Below are 21990 nucleotides of genomic sequence, written 5' to 3' on the forward strand. Positions count from 1 at the left end.
GCCGCGCTGGCACCGCCTGGCACTGCACGGAGGACCTCTGCTGGCACAGGCCCAGGGCCACTGTTAGCCCATGGCCAGGCCTGCCCTGCACAGGAGACAGGGAGCCTGGCCCTGGCCCGCACACGAGGCCGGCGATGGAACACACGAGGCTCAACAGCTTTGCAACGTTTACTCTTGAAAAAATAATTCGATTCAGAAAGCGGCAAACCCTGGTGATGCCACACACCCAGCCCTGCCACTGCTGCCACCCCAGAGCCTTGCTGGGGCAATGGGGAGGATGGGAACAGCACCCAGCAGGCCCAGAGAGGTTTGCAGAGAAGGGAGATGACGCCCACCAGTCAAGTCCTGCTGTCGCTGACAGCAGAGACCCACAGCCCCCTGGTCACTGCAGGGTTGGCACCAGAGGAACTTTTGCTTAGCCATTCCCTTCCTCTAGGACCACCTTCCCCAGCCCCAAGAAGAGCTGGGAGGAAGCCAATCCTGAGCCCTGCCAGAGAAGGGAAAGGGGGTTCATTTATTTTGAGGGTGAAGAGAAACTGGGCCTTGGGATGCTAAGGAAAGGGTAATGGTGAGCCATGGAAGTTTTTCCAAAGCAGGGCATGGGGAGCAAGCTACTTTCCCCAAAAAGAAACCAAGTCCCTTTTCCATCACTCTAAAAAGACCTCTTTTACCCTGAGGGCCAGCGCAGGGGACACTTGCCCACTGGCTGCCAGACTGGAGTCCCTCTGAAGGGCAGTGCTGGGGAGGGCAGAGTTGAAGCCCAGACTGGTGCTGCAGGCTCTGGGATGCCACCCTGCACTCTCTTGTTCCCCTCTTGCATCTATCCCGTTCCTGCTGCCAGGGCAGGCATGCAAGGGCCAGAAGGGTCAGAGTCCCTGCAGTCACACTAGAGCTGCACTGGGATCACCTTGGCCAAAGAGATTTCCCTCGTTTGCAATTTTTCCTTCCTAATGTGGGCAAGGAAGGAAGGCAGGGAGCAGAGGATGGAGCAAGGGGAACAAGGGACAAACCTTCCATGACTGCTCCTGCACAGGCTGGGGGCTGCCAGCTCTCCATGTTGCTTTCCTGTTATCCACCCCCTTCCCAGAAGCAATAAATAAATAAGTTAGTGTAGTGTAGACCCCGATGCTCAGTTCACAGTGAGAAAATGAAGGGGAAAAGCCCCTGTGACCACAGAGAAAGGTCTGAGCAGCAACTCCTTCTCCCAAAGGCAAGCCAGAGCGTTGCATCCCTGCCTGAGGCTGGGGTACACCAGCAGAGATCTCTTGCTGCATGGATGTGACAGGGAGGTGTACTGAGCAAGGGGACCAGGACTGCCCCCCCAGGCGCAGGGGGGGCATTAGTACCGAGTGGCTGGGAACTGGGGGGGGCCATGGGGTCCTTCCTAAGGCAGGGAAGGGGGGACAGGAACCTCCTCCCTCTCCCTCTGCATGAGGGCTGTACCACAGCAGGACGGCCAGGCTGCCCATCCTATATCAGCTCACAACTTCCCTGCTAGCAACGTACCACAGTCAGGGTGGGGGTTCAGGAGAAGGAATGCCCTCTGCCTTCAGCAGAAACAGGAGATGCCTGGGCAGGGAAGAGGGAGAGACAGGGTACAGTACCACAGGCAAGGTCCATGTCAGTGCAGCATCTCTTGCTCCAGAGGACCCCAGCCCATCCTGCCCCTGCAGCGAGGGGCATGGCCACTGGCTGCTCCCATCTCGCTCTGCAAGGCACTTTCACCCCCTCTCCCACGACTCGGGGGGCAGGGCTGCTCCCCACAGACAAGGTGGGGGAAGATGGTCTGAGCTGCAGCACCGCCTGATCCACTTCCATCTACAGTCATCTCCAGCTTCCAGAACTGACAGCCCTCGTGCTGGGTAGGGGGTGTCCCCTACGTGTATCCACAGCAGGTCCAGCTCCTCTTCAGCATTCCCTTTTTGCCCGTGAGCTGGGCTGCACCAGTACCTGCAGCCCACGAAACAAAGCCAGTGTGCAGGAAGCTGTCCAACCCTGCATACAATCCTCAAGGTGCATCCATCGTGCAGGTAACAGAAGAGATGCTGGAATATCCCCTCTTCACCACCGTGATCACCATGGGGCACGGAGCCAGCCAGGCAAGAGTTAATAAATACCACCCAGCTGGCAGGCTGCAGCACTTGCACCAGGCCTCCTCCTCAGGACTTCGGGGCCAAAAAGGGGAGCAGAGGTGTTTGTTGAGGCCCCTTCTAGGCTCCAGTTGAGCATCTCCTTCCTCCAGCCTTGCCCAGCCAGGGGGCAAAAGGAGCAGCGTTAGTAAAGCGTCTGTGTTAAAAAACGAAAGTTCCTGGGATGGGGGTGACGTATCTACAGGGAATGACCCTGTCCTGTGCAAGGGAGAGGGAGACCATGACAGGGGGCTGGAGGGAGCCCAAGATCTCATTTTGCAGCCCAAAACAGGAGTCTGTATCCAGTCACCAGCCTCCAGGAGCTGCTGCCACCTCTGGCTCTGCACCGTGGGGGGCTCTGTCGTCCCCCAGGCCCCTTCACTTCCAGATGCCAGTCTCACGTCTGCTCTGCTGCCGCAACCGCTGGCACTGCCACTGCCCCCTCCTCCTTGGCAGGGGGCTCCATGTAGATTGGAGTCACTGATGAGGGTTTCTTGGACCTGCAGGTGAGGGAGCTGGATGGGAGCAGGCAGGGGTGGTGGTCCCCCCCTCAGGACCCCAGCAAGATCTCCTTCCCACAGGGGCATCCTCCAGCCCTGGGAATGTATCCTGTCCCCCCTCCCACCACACAGACTAAGAAAGGGGGATAGTAGTGTCCCGCCAGGATTGGGCTGGGACAGAAGCGGATGATGCAGTGTGCCAGGCAGGGGGCAGTGCCACGAAGATGGGGGATTACTCAAATTGTTGTGTTCCCAATACTCACGAGTAGGGGGAGGCAGGGACCCCCACCACAAGGAAGTGGTTCTTCTTGCGGAAGAGCCGCCACAGCCCCTTGTGATTCCCGCGGACGTCCAGGTCCCAAATGTGGAGGCACTGGGATGGTGGGGTGGGAGGAAGAGGCATCAGAGCCTGGGGACAGACACCAGGGCCAGGCGTCCCCTGGCATGGGAAGAGCCACCACCCCTGCCCTCAGCGAGACAGGGCAGAGAGGGCAGCACCCCCCTCCAGCCACACCGAGAGCTTTAACATCACCCAGGCACAGCAAGAACACACTTGCTGAGCTGCATTGATGCCATGGACACCCAGGCAATGCAGAGATCAGTGCAGGCCTGAGGACAGGCCATGTCAGGGGCCTCACCTTCGCAAGCTGAGTCCAGGTGGTGAAATCTGCTTCCTGCTCCATCCTGATGAACATGACGTAGACCTTGCCCTCAGTGTCGGGCACGAAGGAGTCCTCACAGGGATTCTTGCTGTGGTCCAAAACCTCAGCCTCACTGTGGAAACAGAACAGGGAGTGAGAGGGGACCCCACCTCCCTACTATTCCCATGGCAGAGTATTTCAGAAAGGCACCAGGGCTACCAGGGCCACCTCCGCCCTTCCTCCTGTCCCAGTGTGCCCCGAGGCCTCCCAACCTTCCTGTAGGCACTTACCCCAAGAGCCGATGAATTTCAGTCTCATAGGCATCCTTCCTCAAGCTGTGGGAGGAGGAGAGAACACAGAGATCAGAGCAGAGTCAGTTTGATAAGCAGGGAACATCCAAAATGATCCAAATTTAAGACCGCCCCAGTGTAATACTAAAGGTAGGCTGGAACCAACCAATGGAGAGCAGTGACTGCCACGCATCCTGGAGATGTGGCAGCAAAAACATGACCCTTCAACATATCCACCTGCAGCACAGGGTAGCCAGACCCAACCTTGCATAAACCAGTGCCAGGATTCCCCAGCAGAGGCCAGTGTGCTGATGCAGGAGGCTATGGCTGTTCCAGAAGGAAGGGAGATAAGTCCAGCACAAGGAGACAAGGGTCAGGTCAAGCAACTGCTTCCTCAAGATCTCATTCATTCTGACCAGCACTCACCTCTCCACATTTTTAAGCTGGACATTTGGAACTGTGTTGAACTTGTGCTTCTTGAAATAGGCTTCCTGGGAGGAAGAGAGAAGGGAAGGAAGGACAAGAGGGTTCGATCACGAGTCAGCAGTACTTGGGGATGACCTCAAGCATCCCCACTACCTGGGAAGGTGTCTGAGTCGGAGCTCAGCACCAGGACAGGGCTTGGGGACCGCAGGAGGTCTCTCACGTGGAAGTAGCCGTTCATGTTGAGCCCCACGATGCCGAAGTGGTAGGAGCGGGAGATGTCAGGGATGATGCACTCCCGGCCCTTGCGCTGCTCCGGCATCCGCATCCACATGTCCCAGTCCCAGAGCTGCAGAGGAGAAACTGCCACTCACACTCATGTTTGGGGACATCATTAGGCAGCATGGCCATCCAGGGACCTTTCTGGGTGCCCACACCAGGTCCAGCCCCTTTGGCCCCAGCCTCCCTGGGCTGTTCCAGCCAGCTCTGTGGCTGGTTATGAGCAAGCAGAATGTCCCAAATCCATTCTGCTTGGGCATCCTTCCCGGTTCAAGCACAGGGATAGCCCCTCCAAGAGCTGTGCACACAGGGACTGGGTGAGGATCAGGGCCTGCTGATGGGCGTGCAGAAGTCAGGGTCCCTCTAGGGTACTCACCTTCTCAGGGGTTGGCCACTTTGGCTCCAGCTCATCCTTGTACAGGCTCTTCCGGAGCACCCATCCCAGGCCTGGCATGGTCTCCACACGATACAGGAGTGAAGGGTCCTCAGCTGTGTGCTCATAGCCCTGCAATGTTATGGGGAGTGTTCAGCACCCTGAATGTACCCCTACCCCACCAAAAAGGGAGGTATCGTGCTCCACTGAGGTTCTCAGTGGAGACAGAGAAGAAGGGAACAGTCAGTGGGAAGCACATGGCAGGGACAGGATGGTGGTTTGCAGGGGCACTTTTCAAGAGTCCAGGGCTGGGGAGACAGACCCACTTAGGATGCCCTGCCTTAAAGATGGAACCTGCACCCCAGACTGATAAAGGAACAACAGAGGGCAGAGGTGGCCCTGTTGCACCATCCTCCCCTGACCCACCTGGTCGTTCCAAGCTGAGATGCAGTACAGGCTCTCGTCCTCCTCCAGAAGGTGTATTGATTGGCTCAGAAAGCTGAGGAAAGAGTTGAACAGTCCCCAGTCAAACATCCTGCTACCATGCAAAACAAGGCAAACTCTCTGCCAAGGGATGAGCCACCCCCCAACTGCTGGGACTGCTTGTCCCAAGTGGTGGGGAGGAACACCCAAAAACAAGCTAAGCTGCATCTCCCCACAGGGAGGGGACAGGATTGTCTCCTGCTCCTCAGTCTCTCCTCCTTAAGGAGAAACAGAAGTCCTGTTGGACACTGCCCTGTCCTCTTGCTGTGGGGCAACCCCAACCACATATGCACAGAATGGATCAGAGTCCCCAAAAAGCAAACCAGGAAGAGATGCCTGACCCTGAAGTCACTCTGCACTGAGTGCCAGGACAGTGGACTCAAGATTCCATGGGCAGAGCTCAGTTAGGCTGTTGTCTGGGGACTGCTCAGCCTCAGATAAGTGAGCTGCAGCATGGCAGGGATCTGGCCTCTCCTGAGCAGCCAGAGAGCTCCCAGGAAACGGTCTGCCCACACAGGAACCCACAACTTTACCTGAAGAAGTCGACAGAAATGTCAAGATCTTCCTCCAGAACCACAGCAAATTTAGCATCCTGCAGGGCAAGGAGAACATCAGAAGGATGGAGATGAACAGGACAGAGCAGAGACAGGCAGTGTCCCTTGCCTGTGCTGCTCCCTGCCCCTGAGAGGGGATCACAGATGCCAGGGACACCCTGCACTGCAGCAGTCTCACTCACCGGGAACAGGTTGAAGGTTGCAGTCAGGCTGGCTTTGTAGTGCTACAAGAAAAGACATCCATCGCCTGTGTTAGCATCATCAGCCTGGCACCGACCTGGGGCTAAGCCTGATTCCCTGGAATGCTATCCCAGGTCTCTGGAAATAACTGTCCCAGCATTTGGAAAAAGCTCTCTCACCTGAGAAACTCTAGCATTTTTAATGCTGATGGGAGTGTGCTGTATTCCTGAGAGGCCAAACAGCTCCACGACATCCATTGGCTCCTGCAATGGAAAAGCACAAAGCCCATCAAACATGTGGGTCATTCTCCCCACAGATAGTGCAGTAAAAAAAAAAAAGGAATAGCCAGGAACACCTAGTAGCTGCTTAATGGCAAGACCACAATCAACTCAATTTTCTCTCACAGTTGCCAAGAACATTCTGACCAAGCACATCTGCACTGGGGTCAGAAGTAACTCATATTTGGGCTGACATTTCTCTGCCCCAAGAAGGACCTACCAAGGCCTTCTCCATCCCCTTACTGTGCATCCCACCTCCAAGCCACAAAAGAGAGGAGCTCCCATTGTCCCAATCAGTGCCAACCCCCTTTCCCTGGTATCCACCATGGCAGCAGGAGCATCCAGGCTGCCCCCTCGCAGCTGAGGGATGCTGCTCCAGTTGCCATGGCAATGGATGCTGCTATCTTTAACCACTCTGATGTGGTACAGCAAGAGTCTGCATCAACAAACCAGCTCTCCCAGTCCCACAACGTGGCAGTGGTGGGAGAGGCCTGCGAGGGAACAAGCCTATTCCCTTCCCTGTCTCCATCACATGGCAACCAGGCAGTAACTCACCAGATGTTGCAGAGATGAGGCCTTAGCAAGCTCCTGAGATCTACTAAGACCCCACATGCCAGTCCCAGACTTCATTTCACTGCGAGAGCCAGGACTTGCAATAGGATTCTCCAGAGCTTTGTAAGGTTGAGCTCAGAGGAAGGTCTTTCCCTCTAAAGGGCCAGTTCTCCTCTGCCTGGCCCCAGCTTTCATGAGCCCCCAGCTTTGAGCCTTGTGAAAACACACTGTTTTGGGCCTCTTCACCTCTGACTGAGAGTGGAGCTGGACAGGCATGGTTGGACTGGTTTGTTCCTCTTCCCATGAGGGAGCTGGACAGGTGGTGTTACACCCAGACCCTGCCCAAGGGGCTGATGATGCTCATCAAGTGAGAAAAGGGGACATAACCTGCCACCCACGAAGGACTGGGCCAGAACCTCATACTCTTGTCTGGGGGACCATGGAGCTGGCTACATGGATCTCTGGGAATGCTCTCACCTCATAGTACCCGTCGATGAAGACTGTGATCATCTGTGGATTGACGCCCTGAGCCGACAGCAAGGAACGCAGCATCCTGGGGAGAGAGGGAGGGGCCTGAGAGCAGCACAGCCCCAGTGGGCACAGGCCCTTCAGCAGAGGGGTATGGATCCCTTGGGATGGGGGAAAGTGTGTATGATTAGGGAACAGGACCTATTGCCCTCGGGCTCTTCAACCCAGGGAGCTGCCCAAGCAGGTCGGCCCGTGCTGCTCATGCAATCCCAGGATGAGCCTGGATCCTGCCAGCAGGAGAAAGGGAAGGGCCTGGGCCATGCCTGGTCTTGTAGTGCAAAGCAGAGGAGCCCCCCTGGCAGTGCTTACCTGTACAGGTAGTTGGGGCGGTTCCCTGCAATGACAGCTACAGGCACATCAAAGACTTTATTGTCTTTGAGCTGGAAGAGAACAATGAGTGTGAGTGGGGAGGGAGAGGCTATGCCAGCCACAACGATGCTATGGTTTTATGGCACTGAGGGCACGTTCCAAGGGGTAGGGACCTGCTGCTAAAACAGCAGAGCTGCATAGTCCTATCCTTTAGCGCAGGACCACACCAACCAACCAGGACACCACTCAGCACTGCTGGAGACTCTGCCAGTTTCTCTCCTTCACCCCATCTCTGCCCCAACTCCCAAATCAAGAGTTTGCATCCACTCAGAGACCTTTGTCTGCACCCTTCAGCACTGTGCCAAGGACAGCCCAAAGGCCACGACAGCTGCTCCATCTCCAAAGGTACAAACTCTGCTGCTTATGCTGATGTCCCCAGAGCCAGTGTAACCTGGGGGCTCAGGGCAAGGGAACCCCCTTTCTCCAGTATCACCTGCCCCCATGTATTCACCTTACCTTTGCCAAGGCTCTGGGCTTGCCCAGGGGCAGTTTGGACTACTTAGCTGGTGCTTAAGAGCAGGGCTCTGCAAAACACACCTGGTCCAGCCCAGCCCTCCCTCCTGGAGCTTTCCCTGAACACTCTGCCCCAGCACTCACAGGATCAGGGTTGAACTCGATGGGTGTGGGGTCTTTGCAGCTGCAGACACTGCCATAACCTTCTACTTTGCTGCAGAACCTCTTGCGGCGCCGGTTCAGCTCCGTGTCGGGCCAGTGGCACTCAGCATCTGGAGGCACCCAGGAGCAAACACAGACCTGTCATCCTCACCTTGTGTGCTCCAGGCTGAACTACCACACACAAGGCTCTCCCTGGGCTCAGCCACCACCGAGCCCGTCCTCGGTACCAGGAACAAGCAACGCTTCTGGGTGTCGGACACAAACACAGGAGACATTCAGAGCCCAACCCCACCTGCGGCCTCTCTGAGCAGCAAGGGGTTGTTCAAGGCCAACACTCAGAAAAGAACCAGACCAGGTCTGGTTTGGAGAGGTGACAAATGTCCAGACCACAATCCCACTTCTCCGTCCTCATCCTTCTCAACAGCCATGCACGGAATTGCCAGGAAGGCAGGCAGAAGGGAAGCTGTGCCCATTTTACAAGTTACCATCACCGTCTCAAACAGCCTTAAATCCATCCTGGAATTTTGCTAACAGACCCACAGCTTTGACTTAAAACCAGGCAGCAGGCAGACATCTCCCAGAGACACCACACTGCAGACAGCACTTCCTACCTTCCACGGATGTCAGGTGAACTTCTGTCTTCAGCAGTACGGGGTCCCCCCACGTCGAGAGGGCAGGTGACTTGGCGTGCTTCTCCCCATACACTTCCCCTGGAGCAGGGACACAGGGTCAGGACTGTCTGGAAGGGCCCATCAAAGCATGACCAGGGGCTGTCAGCCTGGTTGGCAGCTTGGCACCTTTTGCCACTGGCCTCTGGCAAATTGCTGAAGGAACACACTCTGCCTCCATACTCTCCCCTCTCCCAGGAATGGAGCTGCCACTCTCTGTGACTTGTTCCCTGCTCATACAGCATGCTGGGGACAGGCTGGGTTTGTCTTCACCTGGCCTCTCCCAAAAAAAGGAGCCACAAAGCTTCTCCCAGCCTGTGCAAGACTCACCTCCCTTCTTCCCCACAAATGTCCACATGTCTCTCCAGCTCAGGAATGGTGCAACTTGGCTCCCCAGGCTTTTCAGGACACTCTTGGCTGTGTCCTTGAGGTGAAAGGAGCCTTCATCCTGCAACAAAACACAACCCTGCAGCTGAGGTCTCACTCCTGACAAGTCTTCCATCAATAACTAAGAAGTACAGGGCCCACTCCTACACCCTCGAACCAGTTGATCCTGAAACCTTCAATGTCTCTCTGCCACTAAAGCTGCTGGTGGCTTTATCACGACCCACAGGGAGGTCAGAGGAGTCATGGACTCTTGTTTCCTTGGGAGACCAAAAGATTCTCAAGCAAGGCCATATGTTAAGCAACACTTCACACAGCTAAACCTGGAGCCTTGAAGCTGTCACAGTGCTGTCACACAGCAGCCCAGAGCCAGCAGAGTCCACAGGACCCCTGTAAAGCCTGGAGCTGGGAGGCAGAAGGATCCCACCACATCCTTGTATTTCCTCATGTCCATTCTCCACTTAATCCCTTGTTTATTGCTGCAGGCTCTGACACATCTGCTCTTTGCTCTCGTGCTTTGCAGGACACACAGCAGTACCTGCAGCAACACGGGAGGGCAAGGGAGGTGATCCAGCCAGGGAGTCACAGCCCTGCAGGGATGTGACATATAGCACTGGGAATGCCTGGTGACATTCAGAAGGCTACTGCCCAGATGAGCTTCAGGGCATCCTGACTCAAGATGACTTTTCCTTTTGACATGAGGGTCACATACCTTAATGGTGAAGATCAAGATTCGGCCCCGGGCAACCATGTTGAGGAAAAGTACCATGGCTTCATCTTCATGGGGAGAGTAGGTGTCAAAGACCCTCTTGGCCATCACATGACCCTATTGGTATTCAAACATCACATGCATCTCAAATACCACATGGTACAGAATTATGGAAATCTGTTCTGGAAGCCTCATTTCTTGAGCAACACAAGGAGTGGCTTTTCTGGTATGCCAAGGAGTTAATCCCCAGCCAAGCTCAACCCTCAGGCCCACGGGACAGCATCACCCAACCTCACAACTCCTCCCCTGCCCGCTCCCCAGGGACAGCAGGCAGCACAAGGGAAACCCTGCAGGGACAGTCTGGGTGACCCTGTCATGCTCTGCACACTACAGACAAAAAGCATTTGGGGACTTTCCTCCTGGCTGCCCCCAGCCTCAGGCACCCAACATCAATCAAGTGCAAGGACAAACTGCCCAGTCAGAAAGACAAATGCAGACACGTGGAGATGCTTTACCGTGGCCTGATTTAAGACAATGACGTGGATCCCTCTTCCCTGCTCCCGAGCCTCATCTTCCAGGACCTGCAAGTGGATTAAATGATAAGAATCACATACCAAGACCTCTTCTTATCCCCTGCCCATTCAGCACAGCAGAGCCCCCAAACAACGGGCAAGTCTCTCTCCTGTGACGTTCTGGCTTTGCCCATGGCAGTGGTGGGTGGAAGAATAGAAGACAACACAGGAAAATAATCCCAGAGCCCCAGAGGCAGAAGGGGGGATCCACTCCTAACCTCTTTGCCACTGAGGTGCTCTCATCGCTGCTGTTTGCAGCTTCACCTGTTCAGCTCTATCCACCCTCTGCTCACAGGGACAGCACTCCCATCACTTACCGTCGTCCCATCCACAGCCACGTAGACCTTGGACCGGCTGGAATACACCTCGACATCCAGGACCTTCTTGTTGTTGACAGGGTGCCTGGGGACCTCCACATTCAGCATCTCATCATCTAGAGCAGAGAAATGCCCAGTTTCAACCAGTCAAGGCACCTCCAGCTTGCCCCTGCTCAGCCCAGCCAGGCCTCCTGAAGGTTGTGCCCACCAGGTATCCCAGCCCAAGTAAGGGGGGATGGCAGGCATGGGAAAACAAAAAATGGCAACAGGACTCTCCCCACACAGATCCCTACAGCTAAATGTGCCAAAGCCTTCAGTAGAGAGCCCAGGAACGGGGACAGGGTTTTCTAATAAGTTTTGTTAAACCCACAAGCACAGACTTGTCTTTTACATTGTAGCTGGTCACAAATTAGCCCTGACTTAAAGAAATTACTTTCCTCCCTTGCTTCCAAAACACAGCAGGATACTGCCCCTCACCGTAGTCCTGTGCAGACTCCTCTTCCTCCTCATAAGCAGCTCTCCTGGTGTCCAAGATCAGCTTGATGTTCACAATCACAGTCACGAGCAGGAAGAGGACAGCACCTGTCTGCAATGCAGGATGCTTTGTGTTAGCAATTTGTAAGTAACAAGCCACTTTGGCAGGGGCTGCAGGGCACCCCAAGGAGATCTTGCGAGGGATCACAAGCATCTGTCAATCCCCCTGTTTTATTCTGGGGAGAGCAAAGAGAAAAAAATACAGGTGACCGAGTTTTATGGTGAAAGGCATTCAGCAGCTGGAGAGCACTGCTTTCTTGTTATGTGAGAATTAACCCATTTCCACCATATCCCCGCTTCCAGATCTGTGAGCAGATTCCTGCCAAAATATTGCATGAAGTTTGAGGGCCCCTGCAGGCAAAGAGTTTGGTAATTCAGAGATACAGCTCCCAGGATAACCTTAACTTCTGCCTCCCTTGCAGCATCACTACTCTCATCTGTCCCCCTGCAACGAGAGGATGCACTCCGGGTATTCAGAGGAGAGGAGATGCTGTGCAGCTAAAACAAAGGGAAGAAGCTGAGGTCAGCTTTCAGGAAAGAGCACTGTACCACAGGCTGCAGAGAACAGCCCACAGCTTTACTGTCTGCAGCAAACTTCAATGCAACCCACGTGGCTGCTGACAGAGAGGGCTGTGGGAAGGTCCAGGGGCTGTGGAACAGTTCATGAGAACTCCTGCTGTGACCGTCACCATTGCCCATGGCCTTGCTGTTCCCAGACCAAGAGGAGGGGCAAAAGACTACATCATTTCTACAAGCACCTGTTTTTGCTTAAACGCATCTTGCTCCTCTCTTCCTCAATTTCAGTCTTTTTCCTGGTATTTGTACCCGGTGTAAAGCAGAAACTACTCCACCCTAACAGGGCCCCTACTGAGACAAAGCCACACAGGAATACCTGGACCACAAACACCTCATGTTGGGAAATAATCTACCTTCTGCAAGAGCAGGTCTGGCCCCAGCCAAGAGGATGCAGGCTGCATCCTCGTTACAGCTGCAACGCTGGCCTGGGATGCAGGATTGCAAGGTCAGACCTCAGATGAAACAAATTGTCTTTACTTGAGCCAGGGAGCTTTGTAAACCAGGGCCCAGCTGCTGCTTTGTGGTGGAGAGGTGACAGCAGCACATGGTGGCTCTGGGGCTCTGCATGGGACAAAGGGCTTGCCCCAGGGCTGGGGAACAGATCCAGCAGGCAGCCCAAAAGCTGTCCTGGACAGTCAAGCAGTGAGGGAAGGCTTTGCCACTTGGATTTAAGACATAAAGTCCTGAGCAGCTGTTACCCCCAAAGTCAACGCTGCTGCAGGGCTCCACCACCACCCTCCTGACCAGAAGGGTCTGTCCAGCTCACAAGGGAGCCCCTACAAAAGCCCAAATGTGACTGCTGTGTGTTGCTGACGGATTCATTCCATGGCCCAAAAGCTCTGTCCCCTTGGCCCAGCCCTGCTTAGGACATACCAGGTAAGGTTTCCAGTTTCAGCCATTTCCTACCAACCTCCCTGGAGCATCCCAAGGCTCAGCATGGAGATGCCACAGCAACCAAGAGAGAGGAGGGGAGAAGTTGGTGGAGTCTGCTCCTAGCCTGGTCCCCTGGCAAGGGGTGCCCAGACAGGCTTTGGGGTGGTTTTGAGACTCTTCCCTTGCCCCTCAGCCCCACAACAGCTTTCTTCCTAGAAACCTGTGCTTTTTCAGCTCTAGGACCCTTGATTCTCTGCAGTCTGGGGTGGGGTTGGGATCACACACAGGCCTGCCCTTGGTGAGAGGCACTAAAAGGATTCCTGATCTGTCTGTCCAGCTACTGCCTCAAAACTAGGTGTTGTTGCTCTCTCTGCCAAGCAGCCAAACAGGTTCGAGGAGCAACCGGGGAAAATGGAAAACCAGCAATAACACAACACCACGATATAAATGTCACCACAGCATTTTGGCTTGTTAATTGGCTGTTGACTCAGGAGCATGAGCACCTTTTGGGATCTGTGCACAGACAACTTTTAATTAGGCAAGAGCAGAGCTGTGGGCTCGTGGTGAGGCAGCAAGACCACCTTCCCAAGCTGCCCACACCTTCCCCCTGCTCAGTGCTGGGGATGTGAGGGAGCAGCCCCAGCGACCAGAGGGAATAAGGCAGCACTAAGCAAGACCAGCAGCTGAGTCTAGCAAGGCTGATGCAGTCAGAGCTGCCGATGCAGACTCAGATGTTGCAGACTTGGCTCCTCTCAGGAAAGGCCCCTTTTCTGCTGTTTGCTGCCACAGGGCCAAACCCCTCCTGTCCTTACACCCCCAGACACCCTCCAGGATGCTGTCTCTGCCAAGGATTAGCACAAGCAAACAAGCCTGCAGCTTTCCCAGACGCCAGCTGCCTCTGGGGCACAAGATCCTGTTACAAAGCCCTATTTTCTCTGTCCACCTGTCATGCCCCATGCCAGGCCTGGTTTGCAAACCAAACAAGGTAAGAATGGTTTCCCTCTACGGGCTGAGCCCTGCAGCACTCTGCATGGGTCCAGAGCCAGGAGGGGAGGAATCAGCCAGGCTTCTAGCTGAAAGACTCCCAGGGCCACCTGGATAATTGTGTCTCCTTCCCATAGCCACTCAACAGGTCCCTCTGCAGCTGAAAGGAGCTGCCAGACACGGCAGGCCCTTCCACACAGAGGCACAGGAGGGAGCAAGCTGGGGAGCAAGCCACGCTTCCCCAGCACATCAGGTCACTCTGGCTGCCAGCAGACCCACTTCCAGCCATGCAGCTTCTCCACAGGCTCGTAAATCCCGTGGGTTATCCCTCCTAATCCCCCCCAGGCTCCCCCCTGCGGGTGACTCACCTGACACAGCTTCCGCAGCGCGCGCTGGTTCATCAGCTTGTACTTCCAGGCCAGGTACCAGCTCCGCTTCTTGTGGGGCTTCGCGGCGGGGCTGGGCTTCCACTCCTCCATGGCGCCGGGGGCAAGGGGTCAGGATGTGTGCTGCTCCGCTCCCGCGTCCATCGGGGCTCCCTGCCGAGGCGGGACGGACGCAGGGTTAGGGAGGGGACCGCCTTCAAACCCCCTCCCCGGCACAGGCAGTGCCCGTGAACAGCGCTGACTAAAAGCCCCTTGGACTAAAACCCTCCCTGCCTGCCAGCCCTCCCACCGGGAGCGATGCGGGAAGCCCCGAACGCGTGTGCCGGGGACGGCCCCTCCTCCGGGCCAACCTGGAGGCTGCTGCAGCGCCGTGGGCCCACTTCTGTACCCTGGGAAAGAAAAGCTGCCCAAAGGCACGGGCTGGCGACAGGCCCGGGACCCGCAGGGTGTGATGGATGGAAGGGTCGCCACTGGCCGCGTGTGCCCGTGTAGAGACACCCCCTCCCCACGCACTGTGAGAGACAGACCCGGCCGGAGCACAGCGTCCCCCAGCTGGGCCAGGAGCGCCAGCGACGAGCCTGGAGGCACCGGGGAGGGGGCGGCCCACAGGCTCTCGGGGTGGTAGTGGAAGAGCGGCGAAGGGCACCGAGGAGCTCTGGGCGGGGAGGAAGAGCCGGGAGGGCGACAAGAAGAGCCCGGGGGGGGTCTGCAGCCTGTACGTGTGTGTGTGTGTGTGTTTGTGTGCCTGCCGGCCGCACTACTCACGGTCCGCACGGGAGGCTGAGGCGGGGCCTGTTCGGGTCCCGGCGGTGCCGCCGCCCCGCGCACCCTCCGCGCCGCTTCCGGCGCCGCACCGACACCGCGGGGAGGGGGGCGTGTCCAACTTTAGCCACGCCCACCCCCGCGCGCCGCTCTGCCCGCCCCGGCGGCCCCTCGGTGGTGCGCGGGCGGAGGGGGCGTGGCCATTCGGAGGGAGGCGTGGCCGGGGGCGTGGCGCGCCCGGGCGGGCCGCGGTGACAGCGCGGTGCCACCGCCCCACCCGCGCATGGAGGGCGGCGGGGAGCCGCTGCCCGCCGACCTGCGGGACCTGGCGGGCAAGGTGGGACGGCGCCCGCCTGCCGTGCTGCTGCGGGGGCTGCGCGCCGACGCCGCCCCCGCGCCGCCCGCGCCGCCCGCGCCGGCCCGCGGAGAGCGCCCGCCGCTCGCCGAACGCCTGCGGTCGCTCCGCCTCGAGCTGGTGAGTCCCGCGGCACCGGGGCCGCCCCCCCCGGGGGATGACCGTGCCGCCCCGGGGGTCGCCGCATCGCCCCCGCGCCGGGTAGCTAGCTGCTTGCCGCCCCCGGTGACAGCCCCCTGATAGCGCCCCGCGCTCTGCCGGCGTTTTGGGGAACCCTCCCTCCCCCCTTGCGCTTTGCTGCTTGACGGCCCCCAGCTCAGATCCCTTCCTCCGGGCTATCTCTGCTCCCCGGCGCACGCAGCATCCCCCGCCGGGGTCCCGCGGACACCTCCGCCCTCCTCCGTCCTACCCCCTCACCCCGCGCACCCCCGGGTTGTGCTCCTGTCGTGTCCCGGGGTCGGGATTTAGGGCAGGGACCTTCGCCAAGGGCATGGTGGCCGATCTTCTCTCCCCCAGGTGTGACCCCCTGGGTGACAAGGAACGGGCATGGCTGGGAGCTTTTCCGGGGTCCGGTTCCTGCTGGGGTTTCTCGGGTGGCTCGAAAAGGGTTGGGCTGCAGCGGGACCCTTTCCCGGAGGCCTCAGGAGTGCCTTCCTCGCCTCCCTCTTTCGTGGAGGGAGCAAATACCGGCGGTGCCTGCGCCTCCGGGAAACGTGGCGAGATTGGGCAATGGGTTCAAGTGCAGCTGGAGGGAGGGACTCTCCCACGCATGAACATGCCGAGCGGGTGGGAATGAGCATCGTTTCCATAGGGAAACAGGCTAAATAAACCCTGCCTGCCCCCTGCGGGGCTGGGGCACCACCCAGCCTGAGCCCTCCACTTCGCCTGATTCAGTATTCCCATCGGTGCAGGAGCTTTCATCCTCCCTCCGCTTTCATCCTCCCTCCGCACCGCCTTCCAGGCTGCACCCTGACCGGAGGAGAAAGGTCTTCGGGCTCTGGGTTGTTCAGGGGAGGAGGAGGAGGAGGAAGAGGAGGGCAGAGTGGTGTCTGCCCTGCCCCGGTGCAAGCAGGCTCAGCCCGTGGCCAGCAAGGCCTGGCTTTGGCCGGGCATTATTCACCTCAGCTCAGAAAGGCTTTTCCTCGCTCTGCCCTGGCTCATCTCAAGGGCCAGCGAAGAGGTGGGGACACCTGACACCTGGGTCAGCAGCTTGGGAATGGCACCCAGGTGCCAAAACCCAGCACAGGGCTCCCCTCATGTCCCCATCCCCATGAACAGCAACCAAAATTCTGTCCCCCCCCCCACTCCTTCCCCCGAGCAGCAGAGACCAGCAAACACAATGCTCAGAGGATAAGCTAGCCTGGAAGTGGGCGGTGGGAGGAGAATTCCGCAAATTCCCACTCGTGCCTCCTGATCTGAGGAGGATAATTTATCCCTAGGGCTAGATGCACTGAAGGGAGAAGGTGCTTGCAGGTTTCTTCAGTGCTGAGGAGGGGAGCAGGACCACATCTGCCCCTAGGGAGTGTGAGGGGGAGTGTGACAATCCCCTGGACGGCTGCCCTTGGTGGGAGGTCAGTGCAGTGAACTCTTTCAGTGCATCTGGAGGAGTCTCCTCTCACGATAACCTTGACTTGCTGGAGAGGGGGTTTCTTGGAGTGCAACGCGGGGGTCAGGCTGTCCTGAACTAGCAGCAAATTAGGGGCCAGCTCCTTCCAGCAAACAGTATGGAAAGCTGGGAGTGTTATCTCAACCTCTGCTTTTGGGGTGGCTCCCCTGGCATCTCTTGACAGCTGCAGTTCTGCATGAGGCAGAGAAAGATGGGGAACCCCCCCCATCAGGGGTTCCCAGCCCTCCTCCTCCCACGTCGTCTCCCTGCCAAGGCCAGATGCTTTAGCAGTGCGTGCAGAAAAGTCCATTGTAGGCAGTTTTTTAAATAACTTGCCTAGAAAGGAAATTTCTGCACTTGGAAGCTGGCTCCTGCCCCAATCCGGGCACATCGCTGCTATTTTTTATTTAAATCCAGCTTGAGGGGCATGGGGGGAGGGATGGGGCATTGGCTTCAGGTTTTTTACACATCTTTGAACCTCTTTTTGTGTCGTCTGGAATGAGAGGCGTCACGTGCCGATATCCTGGCTGGAGTTTTCCCAGGCTCCTTCCTTGGATGCTTTTTGTTGCTGTTCTTGCTGTGGGACCGGGGGGGGGTCTCAAGAGACTGTCGGGTCACCCGTGGGCGGGCGAGTGACTCCGAGGGTACCGGATGCTGGGGACCAGGCACTGTGCTTAAGCATTATCCCAGGGGACGGCTCGGATTTCTGTCATGGCTTGCTGATGCCGGGGATGGGATATGTTTGTGAAGGAGTCCGTGGGCATCCACAGCTCCCAGGCTGCCCGTACCTGCCCTGCAGTGGGTTTTTCTCCCTTTCCCCCCATCGTCGCCTTATTCCCTTTCCTGACAAAACGTTTGCGTCCCGCGCAAGGGGAAATCCAGTGGCTCTTGGCGGCCAGTATCATACAGACAGGAATGTCTTGGCACGTGGGGCTTTCCGTTAGGAAAACAGATGTTTCTTCAGCAACTGAAGTTTGCAAAGAGCTTCCCCAGGCTCGGAGGGGCAGGAGTCGGCGAGGCGAGTGCTGGGATCAGCAGTGCCTGTCCTCTTCGTCCTCCCGTTTCGGGAGTGATTTGGGGTCTCCAAATCTTGCCGTGTGACATCGTCACCAGGCTTGGTTCGGACCCTGGAAGGAGAGAAGTAACGGCATGAAGGGACCGGCCTGGGGAGATGCTGATGGTTCAGCCAGACCCTTGCCCTGATCCATGTTTGATCCTTTTGCCCTGACAGCAGCCTCCCAGGGCTTGGGGAATGCTCTGGGTTCAGATCTGCACCCAGTACTTCCAGTTCCTTGCTTACTCCCTCTTCCCATAGGAGACAGTGACATAAGTGCCCTGGATTTATTTCCTTGGGGGGGTTGGTGGCTGGTGAGAACCCTAAGTCACTGGTTACTGATGGTCATGTGCCCAGGTCTTGGACAGGGTCCCATGGGATGGTTCCCTGCAGGGTCTTCTCCCATACTGGGCTCTTCATCAAGCAGCTCAGGAGACCTGTGGCCACTGCGGTGACACCTCTGCCAGGATGGGCTGGGACTTGGGGCCCTTGTCCACTGGGGTCACCTCGGTCCCCTCAACCCCCCTGTGCTCTCTGTTCTCCCCTCCAGGCCTACCTGCGAGCCGTGGATGTGAAGATCCTGCAGCAGCTGGTGGTGGTGAATGAGGGCATCGAGGCGGTGAAGTGGCTGCTGGAGGAGCGGAGCACGCTGACCAGCCGCTGCAGCAGCCTGGCCAGCAGCCAGTACAGCCTGGTGGAGAGCCAGGAGGCCTCGCGGCGGGGCAGCTGGGACAGCCTGCAGGACCCCAACGACAGGCTCGACAGCATCTCCGTCGGCAGCTACCTGGACACCTTGGCTGATGACATGGATGAGTACTCCCAAAACGCTGCTGAAGCTGCTGCTGCTGCGTCCACGTCGGGCAGAGCCCTGGCCAGGGCGGAGCAGGATTGGGTCAGGATCGACCCCGAGAGGGGTCCTGCAAAGCAAGAGAAGGGCAAAACCGAGCACGAGTGGCCCCACGTGGACCTCTCCCCACCGGGGTTGCCCCAGGATCACCGGTTTGCTAAGGAGCCCCAGGTGGCCAACGGGTATTTGGGCCAGCAGGCCCCCTCCCTGGAACCAGGCAGAGACACCAAATCACCATTGGGGGCCGGAGAGAGGGTGGGGAAGGGGAATCTGGGTGGGAAGGCTCGGAATGCTGAGGCTGACTTTGAGAACTGCAAGCTCAACAGCAAACTGCACCTGGAGTACGATGCCCACTGGCGCTGGCTCCAGTCTCAGGACGATGTGACATTCTTGTAGCCCGTGGCTTTGCCTTCCCAGTCCAGCTCTCCCAACTGCCCGTTCTGCTTGTCTGTGCTTGAGAGAGTTGGAGTGGCAGGAGAGGGGGGGACAGGCTGGCTCGGTGGTGTTGCACTGTTCCTCTGATCGCCCCAGCGGTGTTTGGTGATGCAGCCGTAAGGAATGGGGTGCCTGCCCTGCAGCAAATTTCTGGGAGAGGCAGGATGAGGTGGGTCCTGTCAAATTTAATCCTTTGCTCTGGGGTGGTGCTTGCAGGTGGCTGGACACTCCTCTGTTGTCCTTGATGGTGGTGGAAACCTGGGACAGTGGGACTACTGGGACCTCTCCCTCTAATCCTCAGCCTCTTGTCTGCAAAAAATGAGGACCCTTCCCCCAGAATGACTATGCAGAGAGGACAGGAGACATTCCCACACATCCACAATGCAGTGGCACCACCACGCTCTGTGTGGGGTAGAACCATTTCCATCATCATCTTGAAGGCCAGTGTCCATCCAGGGCAGAGCTGACCTGGAATTTGGCCCTAGCAATTGGTGGATGCCAAAACCCCTTCCCTGTGGGTGAAGCCCTGCCTGGTTTAAACACCTCTGTGAAGCCAATCTGAAGCGGGGCTGGGCAGCCTCTGTCCGTGCCCTGCGGAGGAAGGGTGACGGTTCAGACTTCCCAGCATGATGACACGAGAACAGCAAAGCTCTGGGTGGGAAATGGAGATCCAGCTCTTCCAGTTTGTTTCTGGACTGTCTCCCACCTTGGGAGCAGTCCTGCAGAATCCCCAGGATGTGGCAGCACACGGGCAGCCTGGCAGAGCCTGCAGGGCTCAGACTCAGAAAGCCTCCTGCTTTCCCCCAGTGCACTGTGATGGCAGTGAAAGAGGGCTTCTCCACCTGTGTAATGAATGTTTCCAGGTCTCAGCCTCCTAACCAGCAATCAGAAACATGAGGCTCCTGGGCCAGGGTAGATTTGCAGTGGCCCTGCCCCAGGGAAATCAACTCTGTCTTTTTAGCCTTGGCTTCTGCCTGTGCCTTTCGCTGTCACCCACCACGCCTCCCAGCACACCCCTCGCTGGCTTGCAGAGCATGGCTTGCAGCTGGAGCTGTGTGAGAGCTTGGGCAGGACCTGCTGCCTTCACCAGACAATGCAGGGAAGGACCTGCATCCCACTTCAAGGAGCTGGGCTCTTCCACTCTCCTGGAGTGTCCTGACTTCAGAACCCATGGGTACATCTGTTCCCAGAAAAGGGCTGTGATGGTTTTGCTCTCACCACGGTGCTGTTGTTCCCTTGCCTGCATGGGTCGCAGCTTGGATCTTTCCTTGCTGGGGTGGTCATCAGAGGAGAGTGGACATCACCTCGTGATGTCAATGGGAAGCTAAGAGAGGGCAGACCTGGCTGTGACTCTTTCTAGAAGTGAGGTGAGAGCTGGCCGTGGTTATGAAGGTGTTTGGCTGCACAGCACGATCAGATCGGTGTCTCTGAAGCAGCACCTTCAATGGAAACTGCCCTCTGTGCTGAGACCCCTGAGCACCCTCCCTTCCCCTGCAGATGGAACTTCCCTGATGGACATGGAGAGCAGGACAACATCCCGAATTCCCAGAGGTGGCACCTGCTGAGGACTTGGGGGAATCCCAGCAAACTGGGAGTGGGTTGTCCTATGCAAGCACCCGCCTGCCTGCCCTGGAGCAGCTGTGCTTGGCTTGCTCTTGCCTGCGAGCTCCCTGGGTGGCTCTGCTGCTGACACCGAGCCACCATGTCCCCCAAGGCTGGCTGTTCCCTGCTTTCCTTCTAACCCTGCATGCGATGCATCAGCTGAGGGTCCCTGGGGGAGACAGGGTAAGTCCTCCAGCGCTGTTAAAATCATTCTCAACAAAAAACATCTGGCTTAATAAATGTTAGTGTTTCTCCCAGGCCATGCTGTCGGTGCTTTGCTGAGCATATGGGTGTTTCCAGAGGAAGGGGAGAGGCTCTGGGCTGGAACACCCTGGAGCCACTGGCAGCCCTGCAGGAGGGCAGGTTTAGTCCCAGTCCTGAAACAGGCACAGAGCGAGTGTTTGGGGATTTTTCCCTTTTCACATTAGGGTGGTGACACATAGAAATCATGCTTCCTGAAGCAGCTGGGTACCTGCACACATCTGCTGGGAGCAACGTGCTGGTGAGACTGTTTTGATCTCAGCTGCACTACGTGTCCAGCTGCAAACAGCAGCTTCACCCTTCCTGCCCCAGATTTCCAAGGGTGTTTTATCTATGTGTTTGCCAGCCCCGTTAGCTGTGCTGGAGTCTGTTTGCTTCCCTGTGTTCTGCAGTGGCAGCCTTGGCTCCTGTGGCCTCCTGCCCCCAGGAAGTGCAGAGCAGAGACTCCTCCAGCCCAGCTGGGGCAGGAGCAGCACAGCTCTGATATCAGGCTGTTGGGATTTGCTCCTGGGTGGATCACTTTAAAACCCCAAGAGCCGGTGCTCATGCAAACATCAGCTTTTCCAAAGCAAACGCAATCGGATTATCCGGGCCTGCCGTCCCAGCCTCAGCATCCCTTCCGGCTCCACGGCTTTGACACTGTGAGCTTTTGCAAAACGGGGAATCGGATGCTGGAGCTGGCAGAACTCAGCAGGATTTCCCAATTTTCTGCTGGGCTGAGGTAAAAAATAGAATAATGAAGAAAACCTCAGAAATAAAATGCCCAGCCCATTCCTCTGCCAAATCTAGACCTCAGCAGCCGGACAGCTCTGTTTATTGCCTCAGAGGAACTTTTGCTGGGACTCCCCTGGGCATGGACTCTTCAGTCTGG

The 21990-nt window shown here is 57.3% G+C and overlaps 2 protein-coding genes across 4 annotated transcripts; one reads left to right on the plus strand and one right to left on the minus strand.

Annotated features, from left to right (window-relative positions):
• Positions 1-1615: 1615 nt before the first annotated feature.
• On the minus strand, positions 1616-16034 carry POMGNT1 (protein O-linked mannose N-acetylglucosaminyltransferase 1 (beta 1,2-)). 3 transcript variants are annotated; one of them, XM_027893472.1, is made up of 22 exons: positions 15741-16034; positions 14180-14350; positions 11322-11430; positions 10845-10960; positions 10471-10536; positions 9959-10072; positions 9193-9310; positions 8806-8904; positions 8177-8304; positions 7520-7590; positions 7160-7235; positions 6032-6115; positions 5855-5896; positions 5652-5710; positions 5062-5134; positions 4639-4767; positions 4207-4332; positions 3987-4051; positions 3561-3605; positions 3268-3403; positions 2893-3002; positions 2527-2629 (listed from the first exon to the last, which is right to left on the minus strand). In XM_027893472.1, exons 2-22 carry the CDS (start codon positions 14288-14290, stop codon positions 2527-2529), a joined length of 1980 nt encoding a protein of 659 aa, XP_027749273.1. In that variant the 5' UTR covers positions 14291-14350; positions 15741-16034. The 3 variants fall into 3 exon arrangements, with proteins under 3 accessions (XP_027749256.1, XP_027749273.1, XP_027749264.1); XM_027893463.1 differs by lacking the exon at positions 15741-16034 and adding an exon at positions 14963-14979; XM_027893455.1 differs by lacking the exon at positions 15741-16034 and having other exon boundaries at positions 1616-2629; positions 14180-14290.
• Positions 15222-21118, plus strand: LURAP1 (leucine rich adaptor protein 1). The gene is made up of 2 exons (XM_027893530.1): positions 15222-15434; positions 18525-21118. The coding sequence occupies exons 1-2, from the start codon at positions 15243-15245 to the stop codon at positions 19215-19217; spliced, it is 885 nt and encodes a 294-aa protein (XP_027749331.1). The 5' UTR covers positions 15222-15242; the 3' UTR covers positions 19218-21118.
• The last annotated feature ends 872 nt before the right edge of the window (positions 21119-21990 follow it).

This window comes from Empidonax traillii, unplaced genomic scaffold (assembly GCF_003031625.1).
Source record: "Empidonax traillii isolate 1590-97213 ecotype Southwest subspecies unplaced genomic scaffold, ASM303162v1 scaffold15:size5535645, whole genome shotgun sequence".
Lineage (NCBI taxonomy): Eukaryota > Metazoa > Chordata > Aves > Passeriformes > Tyrannidae > Empidonax > Empidonax traillii.